The sequence below is a fragment of the Pelmatolapia mariae genome, linkage group LG7 (genome assembly GCF_036321145.2).
Source record: "Pelmatolapia mariae isolate MD_Pm_ZW linkage group LG7, Pm_UMD_F_2, whole genome shotgun sequence".
In the NCBI taxonomy this organism is placed as follows: domain Eukaryota; kingdom Metazoa; phylum Chordata; class Actinopteri; order Cichliformes; family Cichlidae; genus Pelmatolapia; species Pelmatolapia mariae.
In genome coordinates this window covers 13,311,993-13,338,405 of record NC_086233.1, presented here as the reverse complement: position 1 = coordinate 13,338,405, position 26,413 = coordinate 13,311,993, and the positions used below count along the sequence as shown (strand labels likewise).

The 26,413-nt window shown below is 38.1% G+C and overlaps 2 protein-coding genes across 3 annotated transcripts in view; both read left to right on the top strand.

The window, feature by feature from the left end:
• Window positions 1-11,146, top strand: slc25a1b (slc25a1 solute carrier family 25 member 1b). The gene is made up of 9 exons (XM_063480543.1): window positions 1-363; window positions 3,788-3,895; window positions 5,331-5,430; window positions 6,037-6,175; window positions 7,316-7,400; window positions 7,587-7,691; window positions 7,793-7,908; window positions 7,993-8,066; window positions 9,670-11,146. The coding sequence occupies exons 1-9, from the start codon at window positions 252-254 to the stop codon at window positions 9,782-9,784; spliced, it is 954 nt and encodes a 317-aa protein (XP_063336613.1). The 5' UTR covers window positions 1-251; the 3' UTR covers window positions 9,785-11,146.
• A 486-nt stretch (window positions 11,147-11,632) lies between these two features.
• pi4kaa (phosphatidylinositol 4-kinase, catalytic, alpha a) overlaps window positions 11,633-26,413 on the top strand; it is a 35,500-nt gene continuing 20,719 nt past the window's right edge. For both annotated transcript variants that reach the window (XM_063477981.1, XM_063477980.1), the window contains exons 1-24: window positions 11,633-11,831; window positions 15,315-15,431; window positions 15,534-15,627; window positions 15,714-15,802; window positions 16,077-16,149; window positions 16,263-16,525; window positions 16,614-16,680; window positions 16,811-16,959; window positions 17,036-17,101; window positions 17,191-17,287; window positions 18,191-18,382; window positions 18,471-18,571; window positions 19,036-19,165; window positions 19,251-19,380; window positions 19,952-20,047; window positions 20,120-20,303; window positions 20,860-20,960; window positions 21,319-21,487; window positions 22,031-22,081; window positions 22,188-22,296; window positions 25,189-25,325; window positions 25,414-25,547; window positions 25,695-25,777; window positions 25,859-25,929. In XM_063477981.1, the coding sequence (XP_063334051.1) occupies window positions 11,733-11,831; window positions 15,315-15,431; window positions 15,534-15,627; window positions 15,714-15,802; window positions 16,077-16,149; window positions 16,263-16,525; window positions 16,614-16,680; window positions 16,811-16,959; window positions 17,036-17,101; window positions 17,191-17,287; window positions 18,191-18,382; window positions 18,471-18,571; window positions 19,036-19,165; window positions 19,251-19,380; window positions 19,952-20,047; window positions 20,120-20,303; window positions 20,860-20,960; window positions 21,319-21,487; window positions 22,031-22,081; window positions 22,188-22,296; window positions 25,189-25,325; window positions 25,414-25,547; window positions 25,695-25,777; window positions 25,859-25,929 (2,802 nt within the window). In that variant the 5' untranslated portion in view covers window positions 11,633-11,732. The remainder of the gene's footprint in view (window positions 11,832-15,314; window positions 15,432-15,533; window positions 15,628-15,713; window positions 15,803-16,076; window positions 16,150-16,262; window positions 16,526-16,613; window positions 16,681-16,810; window positions 16,960-17,035; window positions 17,102-17,190; window positions 17,288-18,190; window positions 18,383-18,470; window positions 18,572-19,035; window positions 19,166-19,250; window positions 19,381-19,951; window positions 20,048-20,119; window positions 20,304-20,859; window positions 20,961-21,318; window positions 21,488-22,030; window positions 22,082-22,187; window positions 22,297-25,188; window positions 25,326-25,413; window positions 25,548-25,694; window positions 25,778-25,858; window positions 25,930-26,413) is intronic.

Sequence of the window (26,413 nt, the reverse complement as noted above, 5' to 3'; positions counted from 1 at the left end):
AAATACTGAGTCGACGCTGCCAACCTCTGTATGGCACGGAGGGAAGTTCCCTGTCAAAAGTACACAGACATGCACTCTTAGCCAGCATCAAAAGTCCAATGTTCAGCACCGCCTGCTCGCCTTTTTATTTTTTCCGCCGCCGCTGCACTCAACACCCAGACTGCACCAGGACTCACAGCTGGCTGGGTTTGCGGCGATAGAGGAGGTCCGGATTGACTTCAAAAAGAAAGTTAGGCCGGGGTACCACAGTCATGTCTGGACAAAACACATTTGTCAGCCCGTTTCACAGACCCCAGTGTTTGGCTGCTGCAGCTCCGGCGGGGAAAGCCAAACTTACCCATCCCGGCAAGGCCATTTTGGCAGGTAAGAAAGTTGATGTGGGACTGAGCAGAGGCCGCCCTGCAACTTGTTTCGAAGTTTCAACAGTGAGCCTTTAATTGCAGGTGGGATCAGAGTATGGCAGTAATCACTTCCTAGTGTCTCCGGCAAACATCTGCTGCTCAGCCTCTGTGTTATGGTTATCACTATTATTATCTTCTTTTTATCTTTTCAGGCTAAAGTGTTTGCTTGTTTCTCTTTTTGTTGTAGAAAACCTGACATTTGGTAGATTTGGTCTGTTCAGCCAAAACATTTACCAATTTGGTAAATGATAAACTTAAAATAAGTCTGCCTCTTTATGACCCAGGGTCCAGGAAAGGGGGTTTTGCACACGTCTTACTATTTTGCTAAGTATTATACTGTTGTACAAGTACAGCATGGTTATTTTGAGAAGTTAGCAGTCCACCCTTTATAGTCGACTGGAGCAGGCTTATCTGTGAACACCATAATCAGGAGATAGCGGGTAGATAAACATATCTGAAGTTTTCAAGTGTCTTAAAAAAATAATGTCAGAGTTCAACATTAAACCAGGATTCAGTCTGAATAGGAGCAATAATTACAGCAAGCAAACTCTGATGTGGTAAGAACAAAATTTAAAGTATTTCTAAACAGAGGAATAATTATGGCCTCTAAGACATGAACAGAAGGTCCATGTGAGTCTGCTGTGGTACAAAATACTTACCTGCCTGCACAGAGCACAGCAGCCTGCTGTGACAAACCCTGCTCCTCAGCTTGGGGCCAGAGGAGCTGGTATGATCTGGGACTTGTAGACTCTAGCATTCAGACAGCTGATGAAATGAACTCTGGTGTCCTGCAGGTTTCACTGGTCAGTCAGTGACATACACATATTTTGCACAGCTCAGTGTGTACTACAGGACAGTCAACATTGCAACATTGTTAGCATGCACACACATGCTCCAGTTTTACTAAGCTTATTTTTTAACATTAGGATCTGGTTGTATGCCAGACATGAATTAAGCTTGGTCCTAGATTATAAATTTCAAGTGGAGCTTTCTGTTGAACTTTGCTTTTAGGTCCAGCTTTAATCCATTTTTGTGAAACTTGTTATAAAAGTTCAAAGATAAAGCCGGACATGTCCGTGTGATTTTTCTCTGTGTCACAGTCAGCAGTTCAGTGGGTGTTTTCTGCTGATGTGCTGGCTGTGTATGGTGTCCTCAAAGGCCCAGCTCTCCATGTTCCCTATAATGAGCCACAGTGACAAAGCACATTGCTCTCTCACCCTTTGCATGCATTCACCAACATGCCAGCCACAAATATGGTTCCCCTGCTCCTGCTCTCTCTCATTGAATCCTGGCAGAAATGACCACTTGTTGACTAGAAGCACACTAGAAGAGGACTTTATATATCCAACTTTGTGTATAATGGGAATAATCTGGCTGTATCAAAAGTACTGTAAAACACACTATTAATAACCCAGTATATATGTGATGTACATAGATGGAGCTTATTGTTGAGGCATTTTTGCCAAGAAATCCCATTTTTCTGTTGGCACTGAAATGCCATCTTCTACTTTTTTTTCTGTTCTTTTCTTTTTAATGAGGCCTTTTTTCTTCTTCTTCTTTTTAAAGGTGTAGTTTGACAGTTTGACTCACTGCATTTTTCCAAACATACAGCTTTCATATAGCTTTCATGTGAAAGTTGAAGTTCTTATTCACTTGGATAGTGTTTGGCAAGTGTGAATGGGAGATTATCCACACACCATGTGATGTCACAGACTATGTAAAAGATGTACATGGCCACTTTTATGTCACTCACTGGTTAACACAGCATTGAGATGAAGCAGTTAGCCTGGCTTGTTCAAAGATATTAGAATTACTATATGCTGCTATTACCTCATAAGCTTACTGGCACAATATGCACTCTTATCCTGCTAGTATAAAGTAAAAAAAAAAAAAGTAAATGTAAATTAAATACTTATGTATGATTTTTTTTTTCTTTCTGAAAAAGTACAGGTCATAATGTTAATAACCTTTTACACCGGTAATATCTTGGGTCTGTTTTACATTCCTTCCTACTGTAACATTTGCAAAAGATACTACTAAATATTGCTGTTTTAATGTTGCCTAAGGAACCACGTGCCTTCTCTTTATAGAAATCATTTTTGTTATTGTTGCAAGTAATTTTAAAAAGGAAAAAGTAGTTTCAGAATTCCTGCTCGGTATGTCTGTACATGCTGGACTTAATAAACCAGTTCTGTATCTTTTTCCAGCTTCAATATGGGGAACGAGCTGCAGGTACTACTCAGCTGCGTCTTGATGTGGACTGTTTTTTTTGTTTTGTTTTTTTCTGTTTAGACAGAATTATGCCTGGGTGTGTCATAAATGGCACCGTTTATGTAATGAGCTGGTAGCCAAAATGCTACCATGTTTGATGTTGTTGTGAAGACAGTGGTTAGTCAGACTGTAATAAGGGGTTGTTTTTTTTTCACAAACAGCCCCGCTTGCTTGTTTGCGTGTGAGCTAGAACCATTGCTGTGTTGGATTTTTCTGCATGACATTTGTTTGAAAGAATGCATGTTAAAAAACAACACAGAACTGAACTTTGTATTGTGAATGAATCCAAAAGCAAATATGAGTGAAAAAGCACATTAAAGCCTTTATTTTCATCCACTGAGTTCTTAGTTTTCCCCGTTATTGCCAGATACTCTCAACACAAGGCCTTCATTGAACCCAGAAGCACACTGGCCAAAAAACCTATATTTTGTCTAGCTTTTCCCCTGTTTTACCCCACTTTTTACAATTCTTAATGCTTTGACAGTTTACTACTTGTAATTCAAACTTGTCCCTTCTGGGTAGTCGAGGAACTGGGCCGCTGTCACCTTGCTGAATCCATCCTGCTGCACATTAATGTGTATGGAGACTACACACCCCCTTGAGTTGGAGATGGGCCAAGGGGAGTATCTGTAGTCAGAAAACAACTGAAAAAACAGCTGAGCCAATCAGCTGCAGGATGCTTGTTAGCTGTTCAACTGCAGATCTGTAGCAACCAGGCTTTTAAGGTGGAGCTAGTCTGCACTTGTACATGAAAAACTGTATAGCAGGCATCCGTGAAACGGTGCGGTGTAGATGTGGTGAATGCTAATGTGCACCTCACTAACATTTTTGAAAGCGACTTTTCTTTTCACACTTGCTTTTATTCTACAAACCGTATCAGATATCCTTCACATCTAACCACACCAAGGTTTTTATCTGTATTCCTTTGAGCTTCTTTTAAATGGTCACATGGCTTGCATCTTGTGTGTATTTTATTTATTTGATTTTTTTTAATTTATTGCATTTTATTTTGTGTGAGCTACAAAAATAAATCTTTTAGTCTTTTAAATAGCTCGTTTTGACTCTTTTGAAACCAGCATGTTCTTTTTTCCCCCTCCTCCTTGCCCGTTCTTTAGGTGGGATTGCAGGAGGCATAGAGATCTGCATCACCTTCCCAACAGAATATGTTAAAACACAACTGCAGCTAGATGAAAAGGCCAATCCTCCTAAATACAAAGGCATTGGTGAGTCCTTGTTTAATGTTGTCTTTTTCTTTTTTTTATTTAGTTCTAGCACTTTTGATGATATCACAATTTAAAAAAAAAAACATATTTACCATACCTTATGATGCTTCAGTACTTTATATTACATAAAGTACAGTGCTGATGTAGAGTTAACATTTTTAATAGAACTTATGTGTTGTTATAGTGGCTTCAGAGCATCGGTAATTTGGATGTCAGTTTAGCAGAGTATCTGTAACTTCACAGAGATAAAACTGGTATCAGTCTTCTTATCTAACTACCATAGAAATCTTTCTGAATCTCTCCATCTATTCTCAAGGATTAATTATTTAAACAGAAATGATAGATACTGTTGAAGGAAAAAATCTGAATGAATAATACTTTCAGGATTTCTTTACTTATTAAAATACAAAATTGCAATTCTCAGGTCAGGTTAGGAGCTATGTATGCGCAAGTATTGACGTTAGGTGGCTAATCTAGATCTGAATGACTGTGGGCGACCCTTACAAGCAGACAACGTGGAGGAGGTGGGCCAAGTTACCGTTTCTGTCCTTTGAACTTTGCTCTGCCAGTTTCACAAGACAGTTGACCCCCTAGTAATCAGGCTTTGTACTTATGGCAGTTGACTCCCTCCTGTTGGATCTGGAGGAGAATCAAAGCTGCACATGCTGATCTAAATAGCTGAAAAGGATGTTAAACATGGCATAATAATAGATAAAAGTTCAACTCATTGACAAAACAATGATAATGGGCATTCTGGACTGGTCCTTATAATGGCTCAGATGGGTGAGAAAAAACACAACAAAACATCATCTTTAAATTATTACTCGACGCATACAGTAGACAATACAGAAAATGCGTTTGAAAATGAAAAACCAGAACAAGCAAATAACACCAACACTGTAATAAACACATTTAAAGTTGTTTGCATGAAGATACCACGACTCAGCTCAATGCAGAATTTCCAATGATGTAAAAACGTATTTGTTTAATGGCTACTTGAAATGATTAAGGATCAGCTGTACTGGGTGTTAATCATTAATTGTTTAATCATTTATGTTGATTTGAAGTTGTCGCAATCTTTTGGGCTGTTTGCACAGCTCTCCTGACTTACACACCTGGAATAACAAGCATTGTGAGTGCGCAGACATTAGCAAATAGTGTTTGTGTAGTAAATTGATCTTTGCTCATGAACTTTGGCACAAATCGTGCTTGCGTACTGAAACTCAGTACACAGTTCAAACCTCGGTACAAAGGACTGTTTGTTGTTTCCATCAAATTCAGTCTTATCTGTTAACAGTATTAGAGTTTTTTTTTTTATAACTGTGCATATGCACAACTGATCTTTGATACCAGTGGATCAAAGTAAATTTCTTTTTAAAAGCTGCTTCCTTTTGCTTTTTCTCTTGTCATTTATCCTGTTTCCTTCCCTCTGCAGTTGACTGTGTGAAGCAGACAGTGAAAAGTCATGGTGTGAGGGGTCTTTACAGAGGTCTAAGCTCGCTGGTCTATGGCTCTATACCTAAAGCAGCTGTCAGGTACTGCAGCGCCACAAACCAAAAGCAAATGAGCACACTAAACATGTTTTGGAATGTGCACAGTCATCTATTAACTTTACAGCAACTTTTTTTCTTAACTTAACTTCAGGATTTTTTTAAAGGGTTTTTCACTTTGTTTTACAGTGTAGGAATAACATCATGCCATCAAAACTCAAAATAAAAATGTTTCTAATTTTGAAGCAAACTGTAGATATCACACGATATTATGGAAAGATTTGTCATTGATTTGTATTTGCTTTATGATTAACTGAATATTTGATCAGTTGATTTAAAATTTATAGCAATATGAGTAAATAAAGGTAATTGCTTATTTTTTTTATTCGTTCTTAGTTTTGATTGTCACTTGTGAATAATGATTGATGATTTGCCAGGATTTTTCTCATCCAGACCTAATCTATCTTCTCCTGAAGCTTCTTCAGGAGTTTCCTAGTACAGGCCATGGTTGTAGTAAGAAAGGCCAAATGTTAATTCATTAGTTAGTGCAATTCACAATAGGAAAGCCCGAAAGTTGTTACTATTAATGGCTTCTAAGTGAGATGAAATGTATCTCTGAGTTTGTTTAAAAAAATTCTCTCACTTCTACAGATTTGGGATGTTTGAGTTCCTCAGTAATAAGATGCGTGATGAGAGCGGCAAACTAGACAGCAAGCGAGGATTTTTCTGTGGCCTTGGAGCTGGAGTGGCAGAGGCTGTGGTTGTAGTCTGTCCTATGGAAACAATTAAGGTAAAAAAATAAATTAAACACATCATGTTGTGTCTTTCAATTCAAATATTTTTTTATTACGTGTGGTGGAGATACAATTCTCTCTGGGCTTACATCAGGAAGGATATCTGGTGTTTCTATCAAATCAAATCAAATCAAATAAATGGAACAACCCATTGGTTCAGTCCTTTGTGAATAAGGGAGGAGCCAAAGGTAGCTTTTAGTGGAGTAAGTAAACTTACTTGTGTGGTATATGAATCTTGGCATGGTATTACAGTAACATAAAATAACAATATAGAGGAAATGTTCTTAGTTTTAGCCTTTGCCAGGGTAGGTACATTTGTCAGCCTAACATTGATAAAGTTTCTTTAGACAGGTTCCAAACTAAGTGAAATGACCCAGAAATACCTGTGTGGCAGCCACAAGAAAGGCTAGCTGATTTCTCTAAATGCTGAGAAAAAGTGCTTCAGTTCTCCCTTAATTAGCTTTATTAGCAATAAATACACTGGACCAAGGGTTCAGAGTGGTGCATTCACAAAAAACATCGACAAAACTGACAGTGGTGCATAATGGTAATGTTAATCATAGGTGCATTTTCCATTTCGTACCATAACTTGCTACATGTATTAAATTTTCAGTAAACAGGCTGTCGAACCCACAGCTGAACTCTAAATTGGATCATTTTCCTCTGGTTAAGATTCCACTGAAAGCATTAACAGGTAGAATGAAAGCTTTCACACTGAATCATCTCCCCAGAGAGTAAACATAAAATGCAATAAATTTGATTTTATAGGTTATATGTTAAATTTTTGGAATGACACCATTTTTTTTCCCATGGTTCTCATTTATATTGATCTGAAGTACAGCACAGCGAAATACAGTAAGAATTAGTTAGGGTGAAGTAAGATGTGCATGTATTGTTGTATTATAGCACTTCTAGTCAATCTAACATCTAATTCATATACTAAAATGGAAACTAATAAACTAAAACGGAATCAAACATAAACCTTTTATACGGTTAAAAACTTCAGGCATCAAAATAAAAAATATAAACACAATAAAAACACAAAACTAATATCCCTGGTGCGAACACAATTGGAAAATTAAAGTTATGGGATACTGCAGTCACTTTACACAGTTAATTCAGCTTTGTCCTTGCAGGTCAAATTCATCCATGATCAGACATCAGCAAATCCAAAGTACAGGGGATTTTTCCATGGGGTGAGGGAGATTATTAGATCCCAAGGTAAGAAGGGCTTCAGTTGCATTATACTGCCACCTGTTGTTCCTACCATTTATCCACATGTGTTATTTAGATAATTATCCTCCTTATGACTTCTGAGAAGTTCATGAATTCATTTTAGGTGATAAATATGAAAGCTGTAATGAAGGTTGTCATGAAAAAGTGATGATTTTACTGTTGCACTTTTAGGACTAAAGGGGACTTATCAAGGGTTAACAGCCACTGTCCTAAAACAAGGCTCAAACCAGGCCATCCGCTTCTATGTCATGACTTCACTAAGAAACTGGTACAAAGGTAAGGGAGTCAATACATCGTTGCAACCACTTGATGTAAATAAAAATGCAGTAAAAAAACAAACAAAACTTTTTTGTTTCTTTTTTTTTTCTGACGCCTAGGTGATGACCCCAACAAAGCCATTAACCCTTTGATAACTGGACTGTTTGGAGCTATTGCCGGGGCTGCCAGTGTCTTCGGAAACACTCCCCTGGATGTCATTAAGACCAGAATGCAGGTTAGTGCCTTAACATATTTCCAGTTTTCCTAGTTTATCCCTTAGCTTTCCAACTAACATGTATATATGCATATTTTCCAACAGGGCCTTGAAGCGCACAAGTACAAAAGCACAGTAGACTGTGCGGTCAAGATCCTGAAGCATGAGGGACCACTGGCGTAAGTTCATGTGCCTGGTTGATATAGTTTCTGGGAAAAAAATGATTTAAAGGTTTTAAATATATATCTATTTATTCTCACTGTTGGAGCTGGCCTTGTTTGAACTGTTAAACTGTCAGTTACCACATTTATATTGGTGAGAACATCATGTCATTTAGTTAGTGACTGCATAGTGTAGTGGTTTATACATCTGCCTAACATACCTGGTTCAAGCCTGGCAGGACACATACATCCCTTAGAGGATGTTTCAGGAAGGGAATCCTATGTGTGTGGTGACTTATCCATCTATCCATTAACCCACTTTATACTATAGACTGAGATTAAGCCTGTTCATTGGAGGGATAATAAAAACACAGGTGTATTTAAGCTCACAGGCACATCTACAGACAATTCAGAATCAGAATCAAATCAAATCAAATCAAAATTTATTTATATAGCACATTTAAAAACAACAGTTTTGATCAAAGTGCTTCACAAATTAAAAAATAAAATAAAATAAGACAGATAAAAATAAGATAAGACAGATACAACGCAGGAGGAATCATGCAAGATTTGGATAACTGGAGGAACACAAACTGAAAACTCACTTATCTTCATTTTGACCATTTTTTTGACCGTTTTTTCAAGGTGTTGTGTTATCTTTAATGTCAAAGTTGCTTTAGTTTGATTCACAGGGAAACTCTGTATGGCTCGTCTGTATAGCTTTATAGGTGTTCTGTTTCAGACTAGGTCTACAGCTGCTAATTGATATTTTATCCTCCACTTCATAACTGTTCTTTAAAAAAGTAGTCAGCAGCACAGTAGTGGAGTTGTTAGCACTGTAACGTCACGGGACCGGTTCAAACACTGGTTGGGCTCTTTCTGGGTCGAGTCTGCATGTTCACTCTGTTGTGCCTGTGGGGGTTTCTCCTCTGTACTCCAGCCTTCTCCGTAGTGGCTCAATAATGTAGCAGTTTACACATTTGTCTAACAAGCAAAAGATCCCCAGGAGAGACAAATTCATTTAGGGTGACATCATCAGGTGTAAAAAAATATATATAATAAAAATATAGCTCTGGCTTCCTCCTACAGTTTAACAGCGCCCATGTTAGGTTAACTTGTGGCTGTATATTGGGTGTGAGGTAGATGAAGTGTGCAAAGTATATTGAATAAACTATTGTATGGTTAAATGTGACTTATAGTCTGATGTGCTTTGAGTGGTTAGTAGGACTAGAAAAGCATTGTATAATTGCAAGTGCCTTACATTGTCATTACTTCGTTACAGTTCATTACAGTTCTGTAATTTCATAAATATAACAAAAGCTAGGGAATGAATAAATGAATATACAAAGTACAAAAATAAAAATAATTTACTGCAGAGTAGCAACATATTATTATAAATTTAAATATTTAAAACTTTAGTTAAGCTGAATTTATACTTATAGGTTCTGTCACCTATGATCTACAGCTTCATATAGATATTTTTGGTCAGAAATGACTAAATGTGGCTTATAGCGTTATTGCCACTAACTTTTTAAAATTATTTTTTATTGACCCTGTAGTATTGTGAAACTCTGATATCATGGTTGCCTAATGTAACATTCACTGTCTGTTTCTTCATTAGGTTCTACAAAGGTACTGTGCCTCGGCTGGGTCGGGTGTGTATGGATGTCGCAATAGTCTTCATTATCTACGAGGAAGTTGTGAAGCTCCTGAACTTGGTTTGGAAGACGGACTGAAATCAAGTGGTGCTAAATAAGCAGGACTGTCATGACAGGCCAATCTCCTTAAATCCTGTTTCTAGGTTCAAATATCTACCTCCAAGTGATTTTTCAGAAAGAAAGAAAGAAAGAAAGGGATTGGTATGTTCTTGATTTATTTATAGCACAGCAATCAGTAGTTGGAACTATTATCTAGCAGAATCACTGCTTACGGATGCTCTTTTTTAAAAATTCCACAGAACATTATTTCATCCTGCTCAATCAGAGAACTGAGAGCGCTCTCAACACAAACAAGGAACTAAAGTTTTTACGTACTGAATCAAAGACAAACCAGTTACTTACCTAATGTAATATTTAAACTATAGGTTAAAAAAATTATGGGGAGTTGACTCAAATTCATTGAATCAAAAATTTAAACCCCTTTTATATGCAAGTTGTCAGAGAGGTTAGAAACCATTGTGAGGATGTGAAATGCTCCAAAAGCTGCAGGTACATTAAGAACTGCATGGCTGAAGTCAAGATTACAGAGTAACCAGTTGTGGAAGATGCAGCATTTCTTTAAATGATAATACACATGTTCACATTATTTAGAAATGCACATTTCCATAAAGAAAGTGTTTGTGGGTAAATAGGGTTCACTATTAAGTTGCAGAGATGTTTTAAATCAGTTAACTTACTAATGTCACTAAAAGTGCCTACGTATAATTCATTTTGTGGTGTTTTGCGAATAAGAATGATTATTTAATGTTGTCACTAAAGACTAGAATAATTTACACACACTGCTCTGTTCCAGTCAGTGTCTAATAAGTTCATGTCTTCTATTATCCTTCGAACTGTTAGGTTTTTTTTTTCATGCATTGAGAAATGGTGTTATTAGTGCCTTCCATCTTATTCCTTTCTCATTAACTTTTAATGCAGTTTTTTTTATTCTTAACTGTGTAATATTAGTTGCCTTTTCTTTTTTAATCAACTGATGACCCAATGTGCCAACTGCTGCTTGAAAATATAATGCCATGCTATTAACTGGAGTTCTAGACATGGAGTCTGGTTGTTTACATGCAATGCCTTTAAATTAGTTTGCTTATCTTATCTCTTTGTGGAGGAGACACAATGTTTACCACATGTTGCCTTTTTCAGCCTCCCGTTTAACCAGACCCTGCAGGAGCGTCACACTTTGTCACAGATTTTTTAAATATTTCTGGGGTTTTCTTGTTAACAGGTGAATATTATATGAATTATATATATAGTATATGAATTACCCAGGAGTTAAAAGCTGGTATTGTGCCTTCGATCTTCTTAATTCTAATATGAATGCTCAGAAATAAACATGGATCAGACTGTTGGTATGGTCTTTTTTTCTTTCAATCCATCATCCAAATTTCTCCTAACTTTTGCTTTTTGTCAGAATAAGCATTGTATTCTTTAAATGTGTAGGGTTAATAATAATAGTGCTATTTGTGTTGTACTATATTAATTTTTTGTGATTACTTACTGTTGTGTGTAGTACTGGTGATTATTTGTGGTTTTCTGTGCACAAATGTTATCTTCTTTGCTAACAGTCACCAAACAGACATTAGCTATCATTGACAGAATGTGATAAAATGCTTTTACATTCATTATGTATATTGCAGCAATAATGTAAGGCTGACACAAAGTCCCTAGGCACACTTAGACTTGCCACTAGGCATACCATTTGGGAACCATAGATTAAGGCTATCAAACTTCTGATGTGGCTTCATAATAAATACAAATGCAAACAATCAGAAATAATCAACTCTCTTAAAAATCCAGTATTCCATGGATGGATTATTTGTTGGCATATTGTCGATTTGCCCTTCTTGGACCTTACGCCTGCCGTAGCTGTCAGTACAGCCCAATGACAGTCATTGGTATTCACTAGCTACTCGTTGAGAGACGCTTGAAAGAAGATGCTTGTGTGTTTGTAGTTCTTCCAAGGGTAGTTAACATGTCTCTCAATGGAGGCGGAAGCAGAGGATTTTATTTCAACACTGTCCTGTCTTTGGCAAGGTCGCTGGCAGCTCACCGGCAGGCACCGATAGACAAGGTAACGTTTCAGTTAGACTAGCGACCTACCGGTGACCAGCTAATACCCTAAATAGTCTTTGACAGTAAGGCCCGTCACAGACCGCTTTTCTATCAGTGTGGTCTGTGTTATGAATCAGAATAGACTCTAAACATGACTGTTTTGTCAATATATAAATTATAGAGTTATTTCAGGATTAAGGGGCGCGACATAGCATCACTGGTACCTTGCTAATGTCGGCTAACGTTAGCTGTTTTTAGCCTGTAGTTTTCCTTTAAAAAAACCCAACTTTTCCCCTCATGTGAACAATTAGATCCTTACTCTTCATCCGTACATGTTGGCACAGGAAAGCAAACCCTTTTTGTGTCCTGATTCAGTCGAACACCCGCTGTATGTACAGTTATACATTTATACAGTATTCTAAACTTTTAGTTTGAGGGTCATTACCAAATATGGTGCCACCAGATCTTTAATCATTGTGGTCCGAACATTCTTTGAATGGACCAACGTGTGTAGTCAATGTTGTCAGGAGAGGTGAGGGATAAATACAAGTGTTATGAAAATATGTTAAAAAGCGTTACTTATCTGTAATTTATACGATGTATAAAGAAATAAAATATGTATGGCGCAGTCAAGATTTGTCCAGTCACCTAAATATTTTGGAGCTGTTACAATGAGCTGTTTATTTGGCTGACTTCAAAATGAATTTGTTTTTAAATGTATTTATGTATTTGTTTGTTTGTGTAGTGTGTATTGTTATTTATTTGTGGCAGGAAAACACAAAGAGAGTTATGTAAAAAATGACTGCTTTTAAACTCTTTACCGTCAAAATAGACACACAGATCAAGATATAAATTATATATTAGCCACTGTTGGTCAGCAACATCTTATTTGCTGTTGTAATAGTGTGTGTGTGTGTGTGTGTGTGTGTTTAGTACAGTAAGCATATTGTAAATAAGTAAGTAAACTAAGACCAAGACAAAATTGTACTTTAGCTCAAATCATTATCGGCTTTTTGTTTTCTTGTATTTAATGGGAAAGGTTAATAATTGGTAGTCATAGCTTTAGCCTTGTGGTTTTCAAAGTTTTGTAAAAGCCAAAATTTATAGTGACAGCTGTATTCATATCTGCTTAAAACTGTTGACATGTCATGAGTTATTTTTTCAATTGCACTTTCAGAAAGAGTTTTATTGCATATTTTCAGCATCTGTACCTAGAATGACATCTTTAGTCTTTCCAATAAGCTCCAATAGCGTATTTTATATCGTGCCATCATGACCTTATCACCCGAAGTGGTCGTCCAGAGGCTGAGGGTGTAAAACAATTAAACTCTTTAACTGCTTACACTCAGTTAACAAAAGCATATGTATCCAGCATTTGACTTTGACAGAATGATTTAGATGAATGATGTAGTATTTACCTCCTTGTTGTTGTACACTACAGTGATAATGAATGGTTGACAAAAAATCAAGACACCCTCTGACTTGGCTATGCCTAGGGCATATCAGTTGCTCTAATACAGTGTCAGCATACTTTAAGTTCATTGTCCAGTGTTGTGTAATGTTACCAAATCCAACATGGCTCACACAACAAGTGTATTCAGTTTTTCTCACTTCTGCTTGTATTCAATGTGTCCAGGTCTTATGTCAGGGAAAGAAACTGTGAGACCAATAAATTCTGATCCTGTTCCCAAACATTTCAGTGATGAGGGCTGAAGAAATATTTTAATCCATAGTCACATGCAGAAATTTTAGCTGACAAATATAGTGTTAATATTGCTGGCAGAAGGTAACAGAATATATGGTAAGGTGGAGTTTCACTATAGGAGTACTAGCTCGATTCCGAGTCCCCTTTTGGAGTAGGATAAAGCTGTCATCTGTGGTGATATTTTTAGTGTAGTTGATGGGTAACAAGGTCCTCAAACAGGTTAATCTGTTCATGACAGGAAAGAGGGGCAACTTCCCTGTTCTCTCAAATTAAGAGGAACAAGGCGAGAGGTACACAAAGAGGGAACAAATTATGACCTTAAGGTTGTCAACTTCACACGAGTCCATCTAGTTCCAAAACCTACTGCAGATGCCAACTAGCAAAAAGTGGTTTTGTTTGAATGGCATGATTTTAACAAACACTGATTTGAAATTGTTTTATTACAGTGAATCAGTCTTGAAAATGTGACACTGAATGTTGTTGAGAAACCTAAATTGTACAGCCAATTCTCTTCTGGATGAGCCAGTATTACTCAGTTGAATCGTTAGGATTTGTGATCAGAGATTAAGCAGCTGAGTGTATTGTAAAATTCTACAAGAATGCAGAGGTTGAACTGATTAGAAAATACATTTACTGAGAATCAGAAACAGGAAGAAACACTAAATAGGAAGTACACTCCTTGATAAAGAGCCGTGGCTGCAGTAATATAATAACCCGTCAGCCCATTGTGTCATTGTGTAAGAAGTGTGTGTCAGTTTGTGGACTTTATTTTGCTGTTTTTCTGTCTGCAGTAACCTGCTCTATAAATCTGTATGTGATCGTATTGATTATCTTTAGAGATGTAGGATGTTTAAGGGGTTGTCTGATTTTGTTGTCTGATAAACAAAATTTATTTATTAGTCATTGTTCTGATGAAAGAATTTTAGCCAAGAACTACATCTGGTATTGGAGACAGTGTCTGTAGAGGAGGGACTCTACTTAAAAGCCATCTTTGAGTGGGGATTTTTAACTCTTTCTGAAGATTAAAAATAGTAATGAATAATAAATTATTATTATACTTCTTGCTTGTTGTCTGAGTTACTGAGTTACTTTCAGTGGATGTTAGAATGGCCTGTGGTTCTTTTGTTTGATTTCAGAATCAGTTTGTAAACTGGAAATGTCCTATTAATCTAATTTCTGCTTATCTTTTCTTTGATATTTTTCAAAAGTCAGATTTAATGAAATATTTCAATGGTGTCTAAGCCAAAAAGACAGCAGCAGTTTCTAATAACCTGCTGAATACTTATTTCCCTCTCTTTCATTTATTAGTGTTTTGTCTCAAGCTTATTGAGATATTATTTAGTCTCAATAAGCAAATCAGTCATCTTACCAGGATGATTGATTTGGTCTTTGGCTTTGAAATCAAATAGTTTTTAGTGGAATGTTTTATGTGAAGTCTCCACAACATCCCCTTGGGCTTTAATCATTTAAATTATCCTCTCTCCTCTCATGGAAAACAAACAGGAAGTAGTGGCCCTGCTCTCTGTTTAAATGGTGGTTAATCCCTCACTGAACTCTCAATCATGGGGCTAATTAATGCCACAGGCAGGTTTTCAACTGGATTTTTAATTGGATTCAAATCCTGAGGCCCATTTAGATAGTCAAAATCATTAACATTAATGGGACAACAAAGTGCCTGTTTTAAACCCGGTAGGCAAGAAATTTCTTTATATTTAAAATATTGTTATATTTAATAGCTTCCTAAAGTTGAGAAATGTTTACAACTCCTCTTCATCCACCCACATTGTCCTCCCACAGGTTCAGAAGCTACAATGCATGTGTCCAGTGGACTTCAGAGGAATCTTCCAGCTAGATGAAAGGAGGAGAGATGCTGTGATTGCACTTGGCATTTTTCTAGTCGAGTCAAACCTGCAGGTAAATATCGTACCTGGTTTCCTCTCCTCATTGTCGTACTTTTGTGCTTGTATTAATTTAAGGATGTTAATTTTCTTATACTCTGGAATACATGTATTTCAGCACAAAGATGCTATTGTTCCCTACCTTCTTGGGCTGCTTAAAGGACTCCCTAAAGTTCAGTGGATTGAAGAAAGCTCGGAACGCAAAGGAAGGGGTGGGTAACAGTCTTACATGTACTTTATCCTGTCATTTCTTTTCATTTTATAGGTGCTGTTTAGTCATTTTTTATTTTTGTTGCAGATACCCTTCCTGTGGCAGAGAACTTCAGCTTTTGTCTTGTGACATTGTTGTCGGATGTCGCCCAATGTGATGAAACCTTACGAGGGCAGGTGTGTGGTAATGACTCTATATATACATGGGTATAGATGCTGTTTATCTCATGTGTACTCAGATTTTTAAATACATTAAGCTCTCATTCACACAGGCCTAGAGACTGGTCAGCTACCATTTGACAACCACTGGTCGCTAGGGAAGAAAAAAAATATTCCCCAATTGGTTAACATGTGTGCTGGCAATTCCTGGAAGTTATTTGTTGCTTCAGAAGAGTAAAAATCAAAATGGTTTAAATATTAATAAATATTATTTAAATGATTATGTTATCAGATCCTGGAAGCAGTTATGGACATCATGCAGGTCCTGCAAGATATCTGCAAAAATCCAGAAGCTCATGACAAAGGTACCAACAGAGACCTCGTTCTTCCGTTAAGTGCTGCTATAGATCATTCCAGTGCTAAATAACATCCACAGTATTCTTGTACGTATTCTTGTATTATTCTTTTTCTTGTACAGAATACCTATGTAGGTACACTGTGCCCACCTTGCTTGGTGTTGCAAGAGCATTTGGCCGATACAGCAACACTGACGAGCCGTTACTATCCAAGCTGTTTCCTCGACCAGTTGCTCCTTTGCTGTCCACAAATGATGATAACGATACTGTCCGCCGACGGTCCTTCAATGACTTCCGTTCAATCCTACCAAGCTCCTTGCTCACAGTTTGTCAGGGAGACTCTCTGAAACGCAAAGGCTCCTCTGTGTCCAGTGTGTCACAGCAGGTAATAAAATGAAACAGGCAAGAAGGCAAAACTAACAACATGTGTTTAAAAAAAAAAAAAAAAAATGAAATCCTAATTTTGTTTTCAGGCCAGTCCAGAGAGAGCGGGTCTGACACCCAACTCACCCGCTGATCCCTCTGCACAGTACTTTGAAGGTAATTTCAGATCAGGGTGACACCTCTTTTTGCGTGCAGTATTTCATGCTTTCAGAAGTTGTTTTGTCTTTTACCGCAAACAGAATAGACATTTTTACGGTACATAATTTATTCTTCCCTCTATGTTAAGGTTCTTACCTCCCTGATGGCAGTGCAGTGGACCCTGACTACTACTTCTCCACCATAAGCTCCAGCTTCTCTGTGTCCCCTCTTTTCACTGGAAGCAGCACTGGAGAGTTTCATGTCCCTCTAGATATGCTCAGACAACTCCTTCACATGGTCAGCAGTAACCACACTCAGAGTTTGGTTTTGTACATGCATGCAAGGTGAACATTGTATTACTTCTTTTGAACAGGTTCAACAGTTTGTCTCGGAGTCATTTTTAAAATCACTGGATGACACCTTGGCAGAACTTCAAGTGGTATGCCTCTCAAGTCCACTCAGAGATTTCTCTTCACTTTACTTTTCATGTTACGCTTTATTTGTAAATTTCTGTTGCTTTCTTTGCAGGTGAATCCTGGTCTTCATCTCTACTACAAAACCTTCAGTGATCCTCTTTATGTAGCCATATTTAAAATGCTGAGAGACACTCTTTATAATATGAAAGGTAAGGAAATCTGTAATAGATCCTTTCATTAAAGGTAGTTTTTATAATTACCCTTAACAAAATCTAACTAATACGTTCAACATCTTCAGGCAGTGGTAAATTACCAAGGTGACTCTGCTATTTGTATCTAAAAAGTGCTATGTTTCTCATAAAGTCCTTATTTGAAGAAGAGAAAAGTTAACCAGAAACTACAGAAACAGTGGTGGTCTGCATTCTCAATTGCACACTTTGATCAGGAATAAAAATATGGTGCCAGAATTACAGGCGATAAACAGGGCTGTAACTGATTACAAGAATGAGAACCAGTAATATTCTAACTTTTATTTTTAAAATTGTCTTTTAATTTTGTGATTTTTTTTTTTAATCTACCGTGATCTAACCCTAACTTGGCAATCTAAGTTTTTGATTAAAATACTCTAAAAGCTGCCTGAATCATACACACAAAGTGAAGAGGTCCAGTTTAAGACTCTTAGTACATAGGGCCAGTGTGGGCCTCATAAACTACAGCCTTAAGTGCCTCCTAGAGGAACTGCAGTTATTACAACTTACACATTAGCTTCCTTGTTCAGCTCTCAAGGTTGCCTATCGATTCTTTCACAGTAGTATCTGTATTTTGTCTCCCTTCCATGTTTGGTGAAGAAAAAGTGGATGCAAGTTGCGTTGACTCACCGCATCATCTTCTGGTTCAAAATGGAGTTAGATGAAAGTACTGCTGCTTTTGAAAATAGGAGACTTTTCTTTATGTTCTGTTGATAGCTTTAGCTGATTTTGGAGTTGTTAAAATTAAGTTGTTTTTTTTAAACAAAGGATGTTACAATAAGTGCCTTTTATATTATTCAATAACCCTTCCCTAATATCTCTCTAATAATAATAATAATACTAACATAATTTGTTTTCTGTCAGAACTTCAGACAGACTATGTGAAGGAGGTTCATGACTTTGTACTGGAGCAGTTTAGCAGCAGCCAGTCAGAGCTGCAAAGGATTCTTCATGATGTTGAGTACCTCCAGAGTGAACTGAGCCCACTCAAACTGCGCTGTCAGGCTAATGCCGCCTGTGTGGACCTCATGGTGTGGGCTGTTACTGAGGAGCAGGGTAAGTCTTGCTTCCTGTATCTCAGTCCAACAGTGAGTAATCAGTCTCAGTAATCTTCATCGTAAACCTTTTTTTATTTGTTTGCCAGGAGCTGAGAATCTTTGCACCAAGCTCTCAGAGAAACTGCAATCAAAGACATCCAGTAAAGTCATCATTGCTCACATGCCCCTCCTCATTTGCTGCTTACAGGTAAAGAACTACCAGAGAGGGAAGAAAATGATGTGGGAGCAGGAGTAGAAAAGTTTTGTGTCCTGTTAAGATTTTGTTTCTCTTTGACAGATTAGTGCTTTCTTTCTTTTCTTTTTTTGTTCAAGCCGATCAGTATGGGTTATACTTCTGAGGTATAGCAGGAGAATTTTGACAATGCTGAAATCGGGCTAAGATGCTCACATTAGAGCCATAACGATCAGTAGTTTGGTGTTGATAACAAATTTCTGAAACCTAGTGGTACTTGATTTTCTGGGTTATCACTGATGCTTCAGGTAATCACAGACTGTATCAAATCAGAAATGAAAAGCTTTAAAGTAACATCTAGTGTGGCTGTCCTGTTGGAATGTTTCTCCTGCTTTCTTCACAGTAAATAGCTGTAAACCTGGGAGGAATGCAAATATTATTATTACAAATGCACATTTAGAAATACTTTTTGTGTTCAGGGTTTGGGTCGTCTGTGTGAACGCTTTCCAGTGGTGGCCCACTCTGTTACCACATCCCTGAGAGACTTCTTGGTGGTGCCCTCTCCTGTTTTGGTGAAGTTGTACAAATATCACAGCCAGTACACCCCAGGTAACTCATGCTCCACCACTACCAGCCAGCCAGCCATGTTCCTTCCAGTTTAATGTGTTCTTACAAGATTATGATTTTGTTTAAGGTGGTAGTGAAATAAAGATTCATGTGACCAATGAACATTCCCAGTCAACACTCAGCACCCATTCAAGCAAGAAGAGCCAGCCCTCCATGTATGAGCAGCTTCGGGATATCTCCATTGATAACATCTGCAGGTGAGTTTCCCCACAGATACATCAGGCACTGGAGCTTTCCATTTTCCAGTTTCACAGAAGTCTTCATAAACATAACCGTTTAAGATCCAATTTACTCCCACAGAGTTTTTATGAAGGAGAAATAATGGTTCAGCAGTTGTAGTGCATCGGCATACCACAGAACCTGCAGACTCCTTGTTTATCTGCAGAGAGCATCTGTTTTGTTAAATGTGGGCAGTGCTAAAAATATGTGTTATAACCAGTATGTGTGCTCTCCAAAAGTTGATTCTGTTCATCTGGAACAGATTTGGAGATTTACTTACCTGGATGATTGAGCATGCATCAAGACCAGTATGTGGGCTATTTTTGCTTGTGCTGTTGTTGGTCTGTCTGCAAGCTGTGGAAAACTCTGAAGTTATAACATACAAATAGATGAAAGTGTGTTTAAAAACAGTGATAAATGTCCACTGTGAATCCACACAGGTGTACAACGTGCTTAATATAAGGCATTGCTGAACGAAACCCATCCCAATTGCGTGTACATGTCAGTGTCAACAAAGCCTTCACTCCCAGTCTTTCCTTCTGCTCTCAGGTGCCTTAAAGCTGGCCTGACTATGGATAATGTCATTGTTGAAGCTTTTCTCGCCAGTCTGTCTAATCGTCTTTATATCTATCAGGAAAATGACAAGTAAGCCTCTCACCGAAATTATACTCTGCTCTTGACTTGTGAAGTCAAAATAACCAAGATATTGCCCCACAGGGATGCTCACTTGATTCCAGACCACACAATCAGGGCTTTGGGTCACATTGCTGTGGCCTTACGGGACACCCCCCGAGTAATGGAGCCCATCCTTCAGATTCTGCAGCAGAAGTTCTGCCAGCCTCCCTCCCAGCTTGATGTCCTCATCATAGACCAACTTGGCTGCATGGTCATCACAGGGAATGTGAGTGTTTATATTCAAACTTCATGTGTCTTAGAACTTCAAGCTTCTAGAGTAATTCAATTGAATGCAATTTTATTTATGAAGTGCCAATTCATAACAGCAGTTGCTTCAAGGCACTTTATATTGTAGGGTAAGACATGGCTAAACAAAACTAGGGTATCATCTGCATAGCAGTGAAAATGTATGCTGTGTCTTACAATAATATTGCCCAAGGGAAGCATGTATGATGTTAACAGATTTGGTTCCCAGCACAGAACCCTGTGGAACTCCATTACTAACTTTTGCATGTGAAGAAGGCTTCCTAATTATATTAAGAAATTGGAATTGATCATCTCTATGATTTAAACCACTGCAGTGCAGTTCATTTTAATACTTACGCACAATTGTGAGTTATACAAGGGAATCAAGCTTTTGTGGTATGCTTTCTTTTTCAGAGGAAGGACAGTATATGACCACATATGCAGTGATATCAGACCCAAATCTAACTTTTTTAAAGTGTAATTTTTATTTTTGAAGGGGAACTTTGTGTTTTTTTTCTCTTTTCCTTCCACTTTAGCAATACATCTACCAGGAAGTTTGGAATTTGTTCCAGCAGATCAGTGTCAAGGCAAGCTCCATGGTTTACTCTACCAAAGATTACAAAGATCATGGATACAGGTAAGAATCACCTTATAGGGCAGATGAGGAGTTTTAAAGTCTTAAAACAGCATTTTTTTTTGCCCTGGTGTTATGGTTTTGCTTGTTCACGTTGGCATCATGTTTTTTTCTTTACTATTGTCATTTCACTGCAAGTGTTGGCCACTTGCTCTACAGTCCTGTGTTAGCATTCAAAAGTTTATTTCAAGCTTCAATGCAGCTGAGTTTTCTTTTGTTTTTTTCTCCATCTTGAGCATCAGCAAGCAAAAACTGTATCAATTCTCTTATGGGAGCCTGAATGTGAACCATACCCTGCTGTTACAGAAACGCATGTGCTACTGCTTATCTCGTACATAAATGTTCCTTCCTCTTTCTGCAGACACTGTTCCTTGGCTGTTATAAATGCACTGGGTAACATAGCAGCAAACCTTCAGGCTGAGCATATGGTTGACGAACTACTAGTCAACCTGCTAGAACTCTTTGTTCAGCTGGGCTTAGAGGGCAAGAGAGCCAGTGAAAGGGCCTCAGACAAGGGCCCAGCTCTGAAGGTATGGCACACACTCACATTGCACATTCCAGTATAATGGGAAGGAAAAACAACACAAGTGGAACTAAAAAAAATATAGGGTAGTTAGGTATAAGGTCAAACAAGTCAAGTCAAGTCAACACACGCAAGAGGAAGTTTTACCTTAAATGGCTTTGCTTCATTTTCTTGGCAATCTGCTTTCATAAGATAACAGCATACTATAATTGGGAAATGATTCAGATTTGTACAGTTTTCCTGTAGCTAGAGCCAGGAAACATAGGTGATGCATATAGTAGCTGTTAAGTCACACTGTATTTAGTTTCCTTCAGATCCCAACCCCCTGACTTTATAGTTTATACAGTGCTCCATAAATTACATTTTTCAAATTTTAATATTTTTATTAGCATGGGAATTTACAGGTTTCTTGTTTGTTTTTATGCTAGGGTGTGTAATAAATTTGTTAAACACTGAAACTTTTGCTTGTGTAGAAAATATGTAGTTAACTCATTAATTAAATAAAGTGGTAGTCTATTTTCAAGTGGCTAATTCAGCTCTGTACCTCCAGGCATCAAGCAGTGCCGGAAATCTTGGAGTCCTTATTCCAGTCATTGCAGTGGTAAGTGATTTGTGTATTTTCATCATATAATCTTTGATAATTCAGAGTCAGTGTAAACCTAGCACTTTTAAAAGGTCTGTTATCCCTCCTCTTCTTCTGTTTTTAGCTGACAAAGAGGCTACCACCAATAAAGGAGGCAAAGCCACGCCTGCAGAAGCTCTTTAGAGACTTCTGGCTCTACTCCGTAGTCATGGGATTTGCTGTGGAGGGTTCAGGTAGAAGGAGTTGTTTATTTCTGTTTTCTGTTGTGTTGTCTTCAAAAATATCAGAAATATCAAAATTTAGTTTGTTTTATCACTGTAAAGCAAACTGAAATTTTTGTAGCTCTGTTTCTGTTTTACATCTTTAGTCCCGTAAAATGTCAGTTTTACTATTTTGTCTCCCGTTTATTTTAGTAGTCTCATCATATCAGTCTGTTTTAAATTAGGAAATGCAGTGGGAATTTGTGGGAAAAATTTCAAGCAAACGTTTTTTTATTCCTGGAATCACCATTATCTTTAATTTATTATAATAGCCTTAATGAATTCATATATCTGTAGCTTCTTTTTAGGATTAAATGTAGTACTGTGCAAAAGTCTTAATCCACCCCTTATTTTTTATATATTTAATTTCATTTTTATTTATCCATTCGTCCATTTTCTTCCGTTTATCCTTGTCAGGGTCAGGGGCATTCACATTCATACCTATGGGAAATTTAGAATTACCAATTAACCTAACCCCACTAACTGCATGTCTTTGGACTGTGGGAGGAAGCCGGAGTACCCGGAGAGAACCCACACAAATACAGGGAACATGCAAACTCCACACAGAAAGGCCCCGGCCAGGATAGGTGGAATCAAACAGGACCTTCTTGCTGTGAAGCAACAGTGCTAGTGGTGCGGTGATTGTCCCATCTCAAGGCACTTTATATTGTAAAGGAAAGAGCCTGCAATAATGGAGAGAAAGCTGGAACAACCGGACAACCCTCTATGAGCAAGCACTTGGTAACAGTGGGATGGAAAACTCCCTTTTAACAGGAAGAAACCTCCAGCAGAACCAGGTTCAGGGATTGGCAGCCATCTGCTGTGAACAGTTGGGGATGAGGGGAAAGAAATAGGACAAAGGACACTGGATTTAATCATTAGTTACTATTGAACTCTGGCTCTCTTCCACAAAGTGGTTTATATACACATAGACAATGAAAAGCTGTGAGTGAAGAAGAAACACTTGGTGCATAATGGGAACCCGCTAGTAGCCTAGGCATTTTGTAGCATAACTAAGGGAATGTTCAGACTCACCTGATCCAGCCCTAACTATAAGCTTTAAAAAAAAAAAAGGGGGGAAAGTTTTAAGCATATACTTAAAACTAGAGAAGATTTCTGTCTGCCATATCTAAACTGTAAGCTGGTTCCATAGCGAGCTGAGGTCTCTGCCTCTTATTTTACTTTAAAATACCCTAGGATACCCTGGTGCTCTATTGCGGTGAAAAGGTAGTATATCATGGCCTGTATATGAGGAGGAGGATTTTTAATTTGATTCTGGATTAACAAGGAGCCAGCAAAGATAACAAATGGGATAAATAGGCTCTCTCTTTCTAGTCCCTTTCACTACTCTTGCTGCAGCAGTCTGGATCCATTAAAGGCTTTTCAGGGAGCCTTTAAAACAAACTGATAATAATGAATTACAATAGTCCGTCCTAGAAATAGTAAATACATAAACTAGTCAATCACCATCACTCTGTGACAGGATGTTTTGAATTTTAGAGATACAATGCAAATGCCAGGAAGCAGTCCAAAATATTTATTATTTATTTATTAAGAATTATCCTAATCAAAAGTTACGTGAAGATTCCTCACAGTGTTACTGGAGGCCAAGTTAATATTATCCGAAGTAAGTTTCTGGTGAGACACCATTTTTCAAAGTTTTTTAGGGCCAAGTACAGCAACCTTTTTTGTTTCATCTGAATTTCAGGTTTATGTCTTTAAGACATTTCTGCAGTTAAACTAATTTGTGTGTGTCATTTTGCTTTGGATAGATAGAATATATTAGATAGATAAAGCCAGAAAAGGGTGGAGTGCCCACTCCGGGTCAGGGACAAGACCCTGCCCCAAGTGGAGGAGTTTAAGTATCTCGGGGTCTTGTTCACGAGTGATGGGAGAAGGGAGCGGGAGATCGACAGACGGATTGGTGCAGCGGCTGCAGTGATGCGGACACTGTACCGGTCTGTTGTGATGAAGAGAGAGCTGAGTGTAAAAGCGAAGCTCTCAATTTACCGGTCGATCTACGCCCCTACCCTCACCTATGGTCACGAGCTGTGGGTAGTGACCGAAAGAACGAGATCGCGAATACAAGCGGCGGAAATGGGCTTCCTCCGAAGGGTGCCTGGCCTCTTCCTTAGAGATGGGGTGAGAAGTTCGGCCATTCGGGAGGGACTCAGAGTAGAGCCGCTGCTCCTCCACATCGAAAGGAGCCAGTTGAGGTGGTTCGGGTATCTGACAAGGATGTCCCCTGGGCGCCTCCTGGGCATGTCCCACTGGGAGGAGGCCCCGGGGCAGACCCAGGACACACTGGAGAGATTATATCTCTCGGCTGGCCTGGGAACGCCTTGGTGTTTCCCCGGATAAGCTGGAGGAGGTGGCTGGGGAGAGGGACGTCTGGGCTTCTCTGCTTGGGCTGCTGCCCCCGCGACCCAGCCCCGGATAAGCGGAAGGAAATGGATGGATGGATAAAGCTGAGTTTCATCTGCATAGTAATGAAAATATATGCTATGCCTTCTAAAAATACAGCTTTAGGGAAGAATATATAACGTATATAGAACGGGTCCCAGCATAGCACCCTGGGGAACTCCATAATGAAGAAGACACCCTATTTACATGAACAAATTTAACCGTGCTAGCTAGATATTATTCAAACCACATTTTGCTCCCAAGGAGTCGAAGTTTTTATTTTTCTAAATTTTTTTCTTTTTTCTAACAGACGTTGGGTGATATATTTGTTAGTAAGTTAGTAAGGAAGCTATGAAAAATACAGTAATATGTGGATGAGATTAACCATTTGGACATTTACTCACATGACACCATTCATTTTAAAGATGTAAATCCTAAATTTGCTGCTGTTGAAATGTTTAGGTTTGTGGCCAGAGGAGTGGTATGAAGGGGTTTGTGAGATAGCGACCAAATCACCATTGCTCACGTTTCCCAGTGGAGAACCTTTACGCTCAGAGCTGCAGTACAACTCTGCCCTGAAGAATGATACTGTCACGCCGGTATGAGAATGCCCACATGCAGACAAACACCCAGATATTTTGTAGTTTACCTGCTGGCACTAGTTTTTGATTGATTGTTGAATTCCAGGCAGAGCTGAATGATCTACGCAGTACCATCATCAACCTGCTGGATCCTCCTCCAGAGGTGGCTGCTCTCATCAACAAGCTGGACTTTGCCATGTCCACATATTTGCTGTCTGTTTACAGATTGGAGTATATGAGGTAAGCCAGCGTGAGATTTATTTATTTATTTTTATATAAAATCTCATGCACGTCTTCTCCAGTTTGTACTAGACAAATAAGACTCACTAGCTTGACTAGTATATATATCTAACCTTTATTCTGGTTTGTTTTTCTCACATCTGTTAGGATGCTGCATTCTCTGGACTTGGACCGCTTTCAGGTTATGTTTCGATACTTTGAGGACAGAGCAATACAGAAGGATAAATCTGGTAAGAACTAAAAAAAAAAAAAACACTGAAAAATACCAATTTACTGGTAATCATTTATTCTGCACATTCAATTGTTTTTAGGTATGATGCAGTGTGTGATTGCTGTTAGCGACAAGGTTTTTGAGGTCTTCCTGCAAATGATGGCTGAAAAAGTAAGTAAGATGTTAGAAGTCAAAGTATATCTTAAGTGCATTTATATCTTTACTTTATTATTCAATATGTTCTTTGGTTAAATACATATTATTTGTCATGACCTGACTCAAAAGAATGTGTCAAAAGAGGGCGATCATACATAGCATTAGGTTGCTGTTAAATGATTTATTTAAATAAAAAAACAAATATTGGTTTTCAGTATATATGCAGTGTCTGATTGCAGGGAAAATGTATGAGTGAGTTTGTGCATGCAAAAACAAAAGAGAGTGCTCTACCAGTCAGCAAACAAGGGGATAGGATATGAGTACAGAAGAGTCAGCCCACAGGACTGATTTCCCTCAGCACCATCTGCTTTACATGATTTACTGAAGCAATTTGGTGAAAGTGCAGAAATGTGAATTGTTAATCATTTCCAGCTCTCAAATGTGAGGATTTACTGCTTTTCTCAGTTTCATGTCATGTATATCACTGTAAACTATTTTA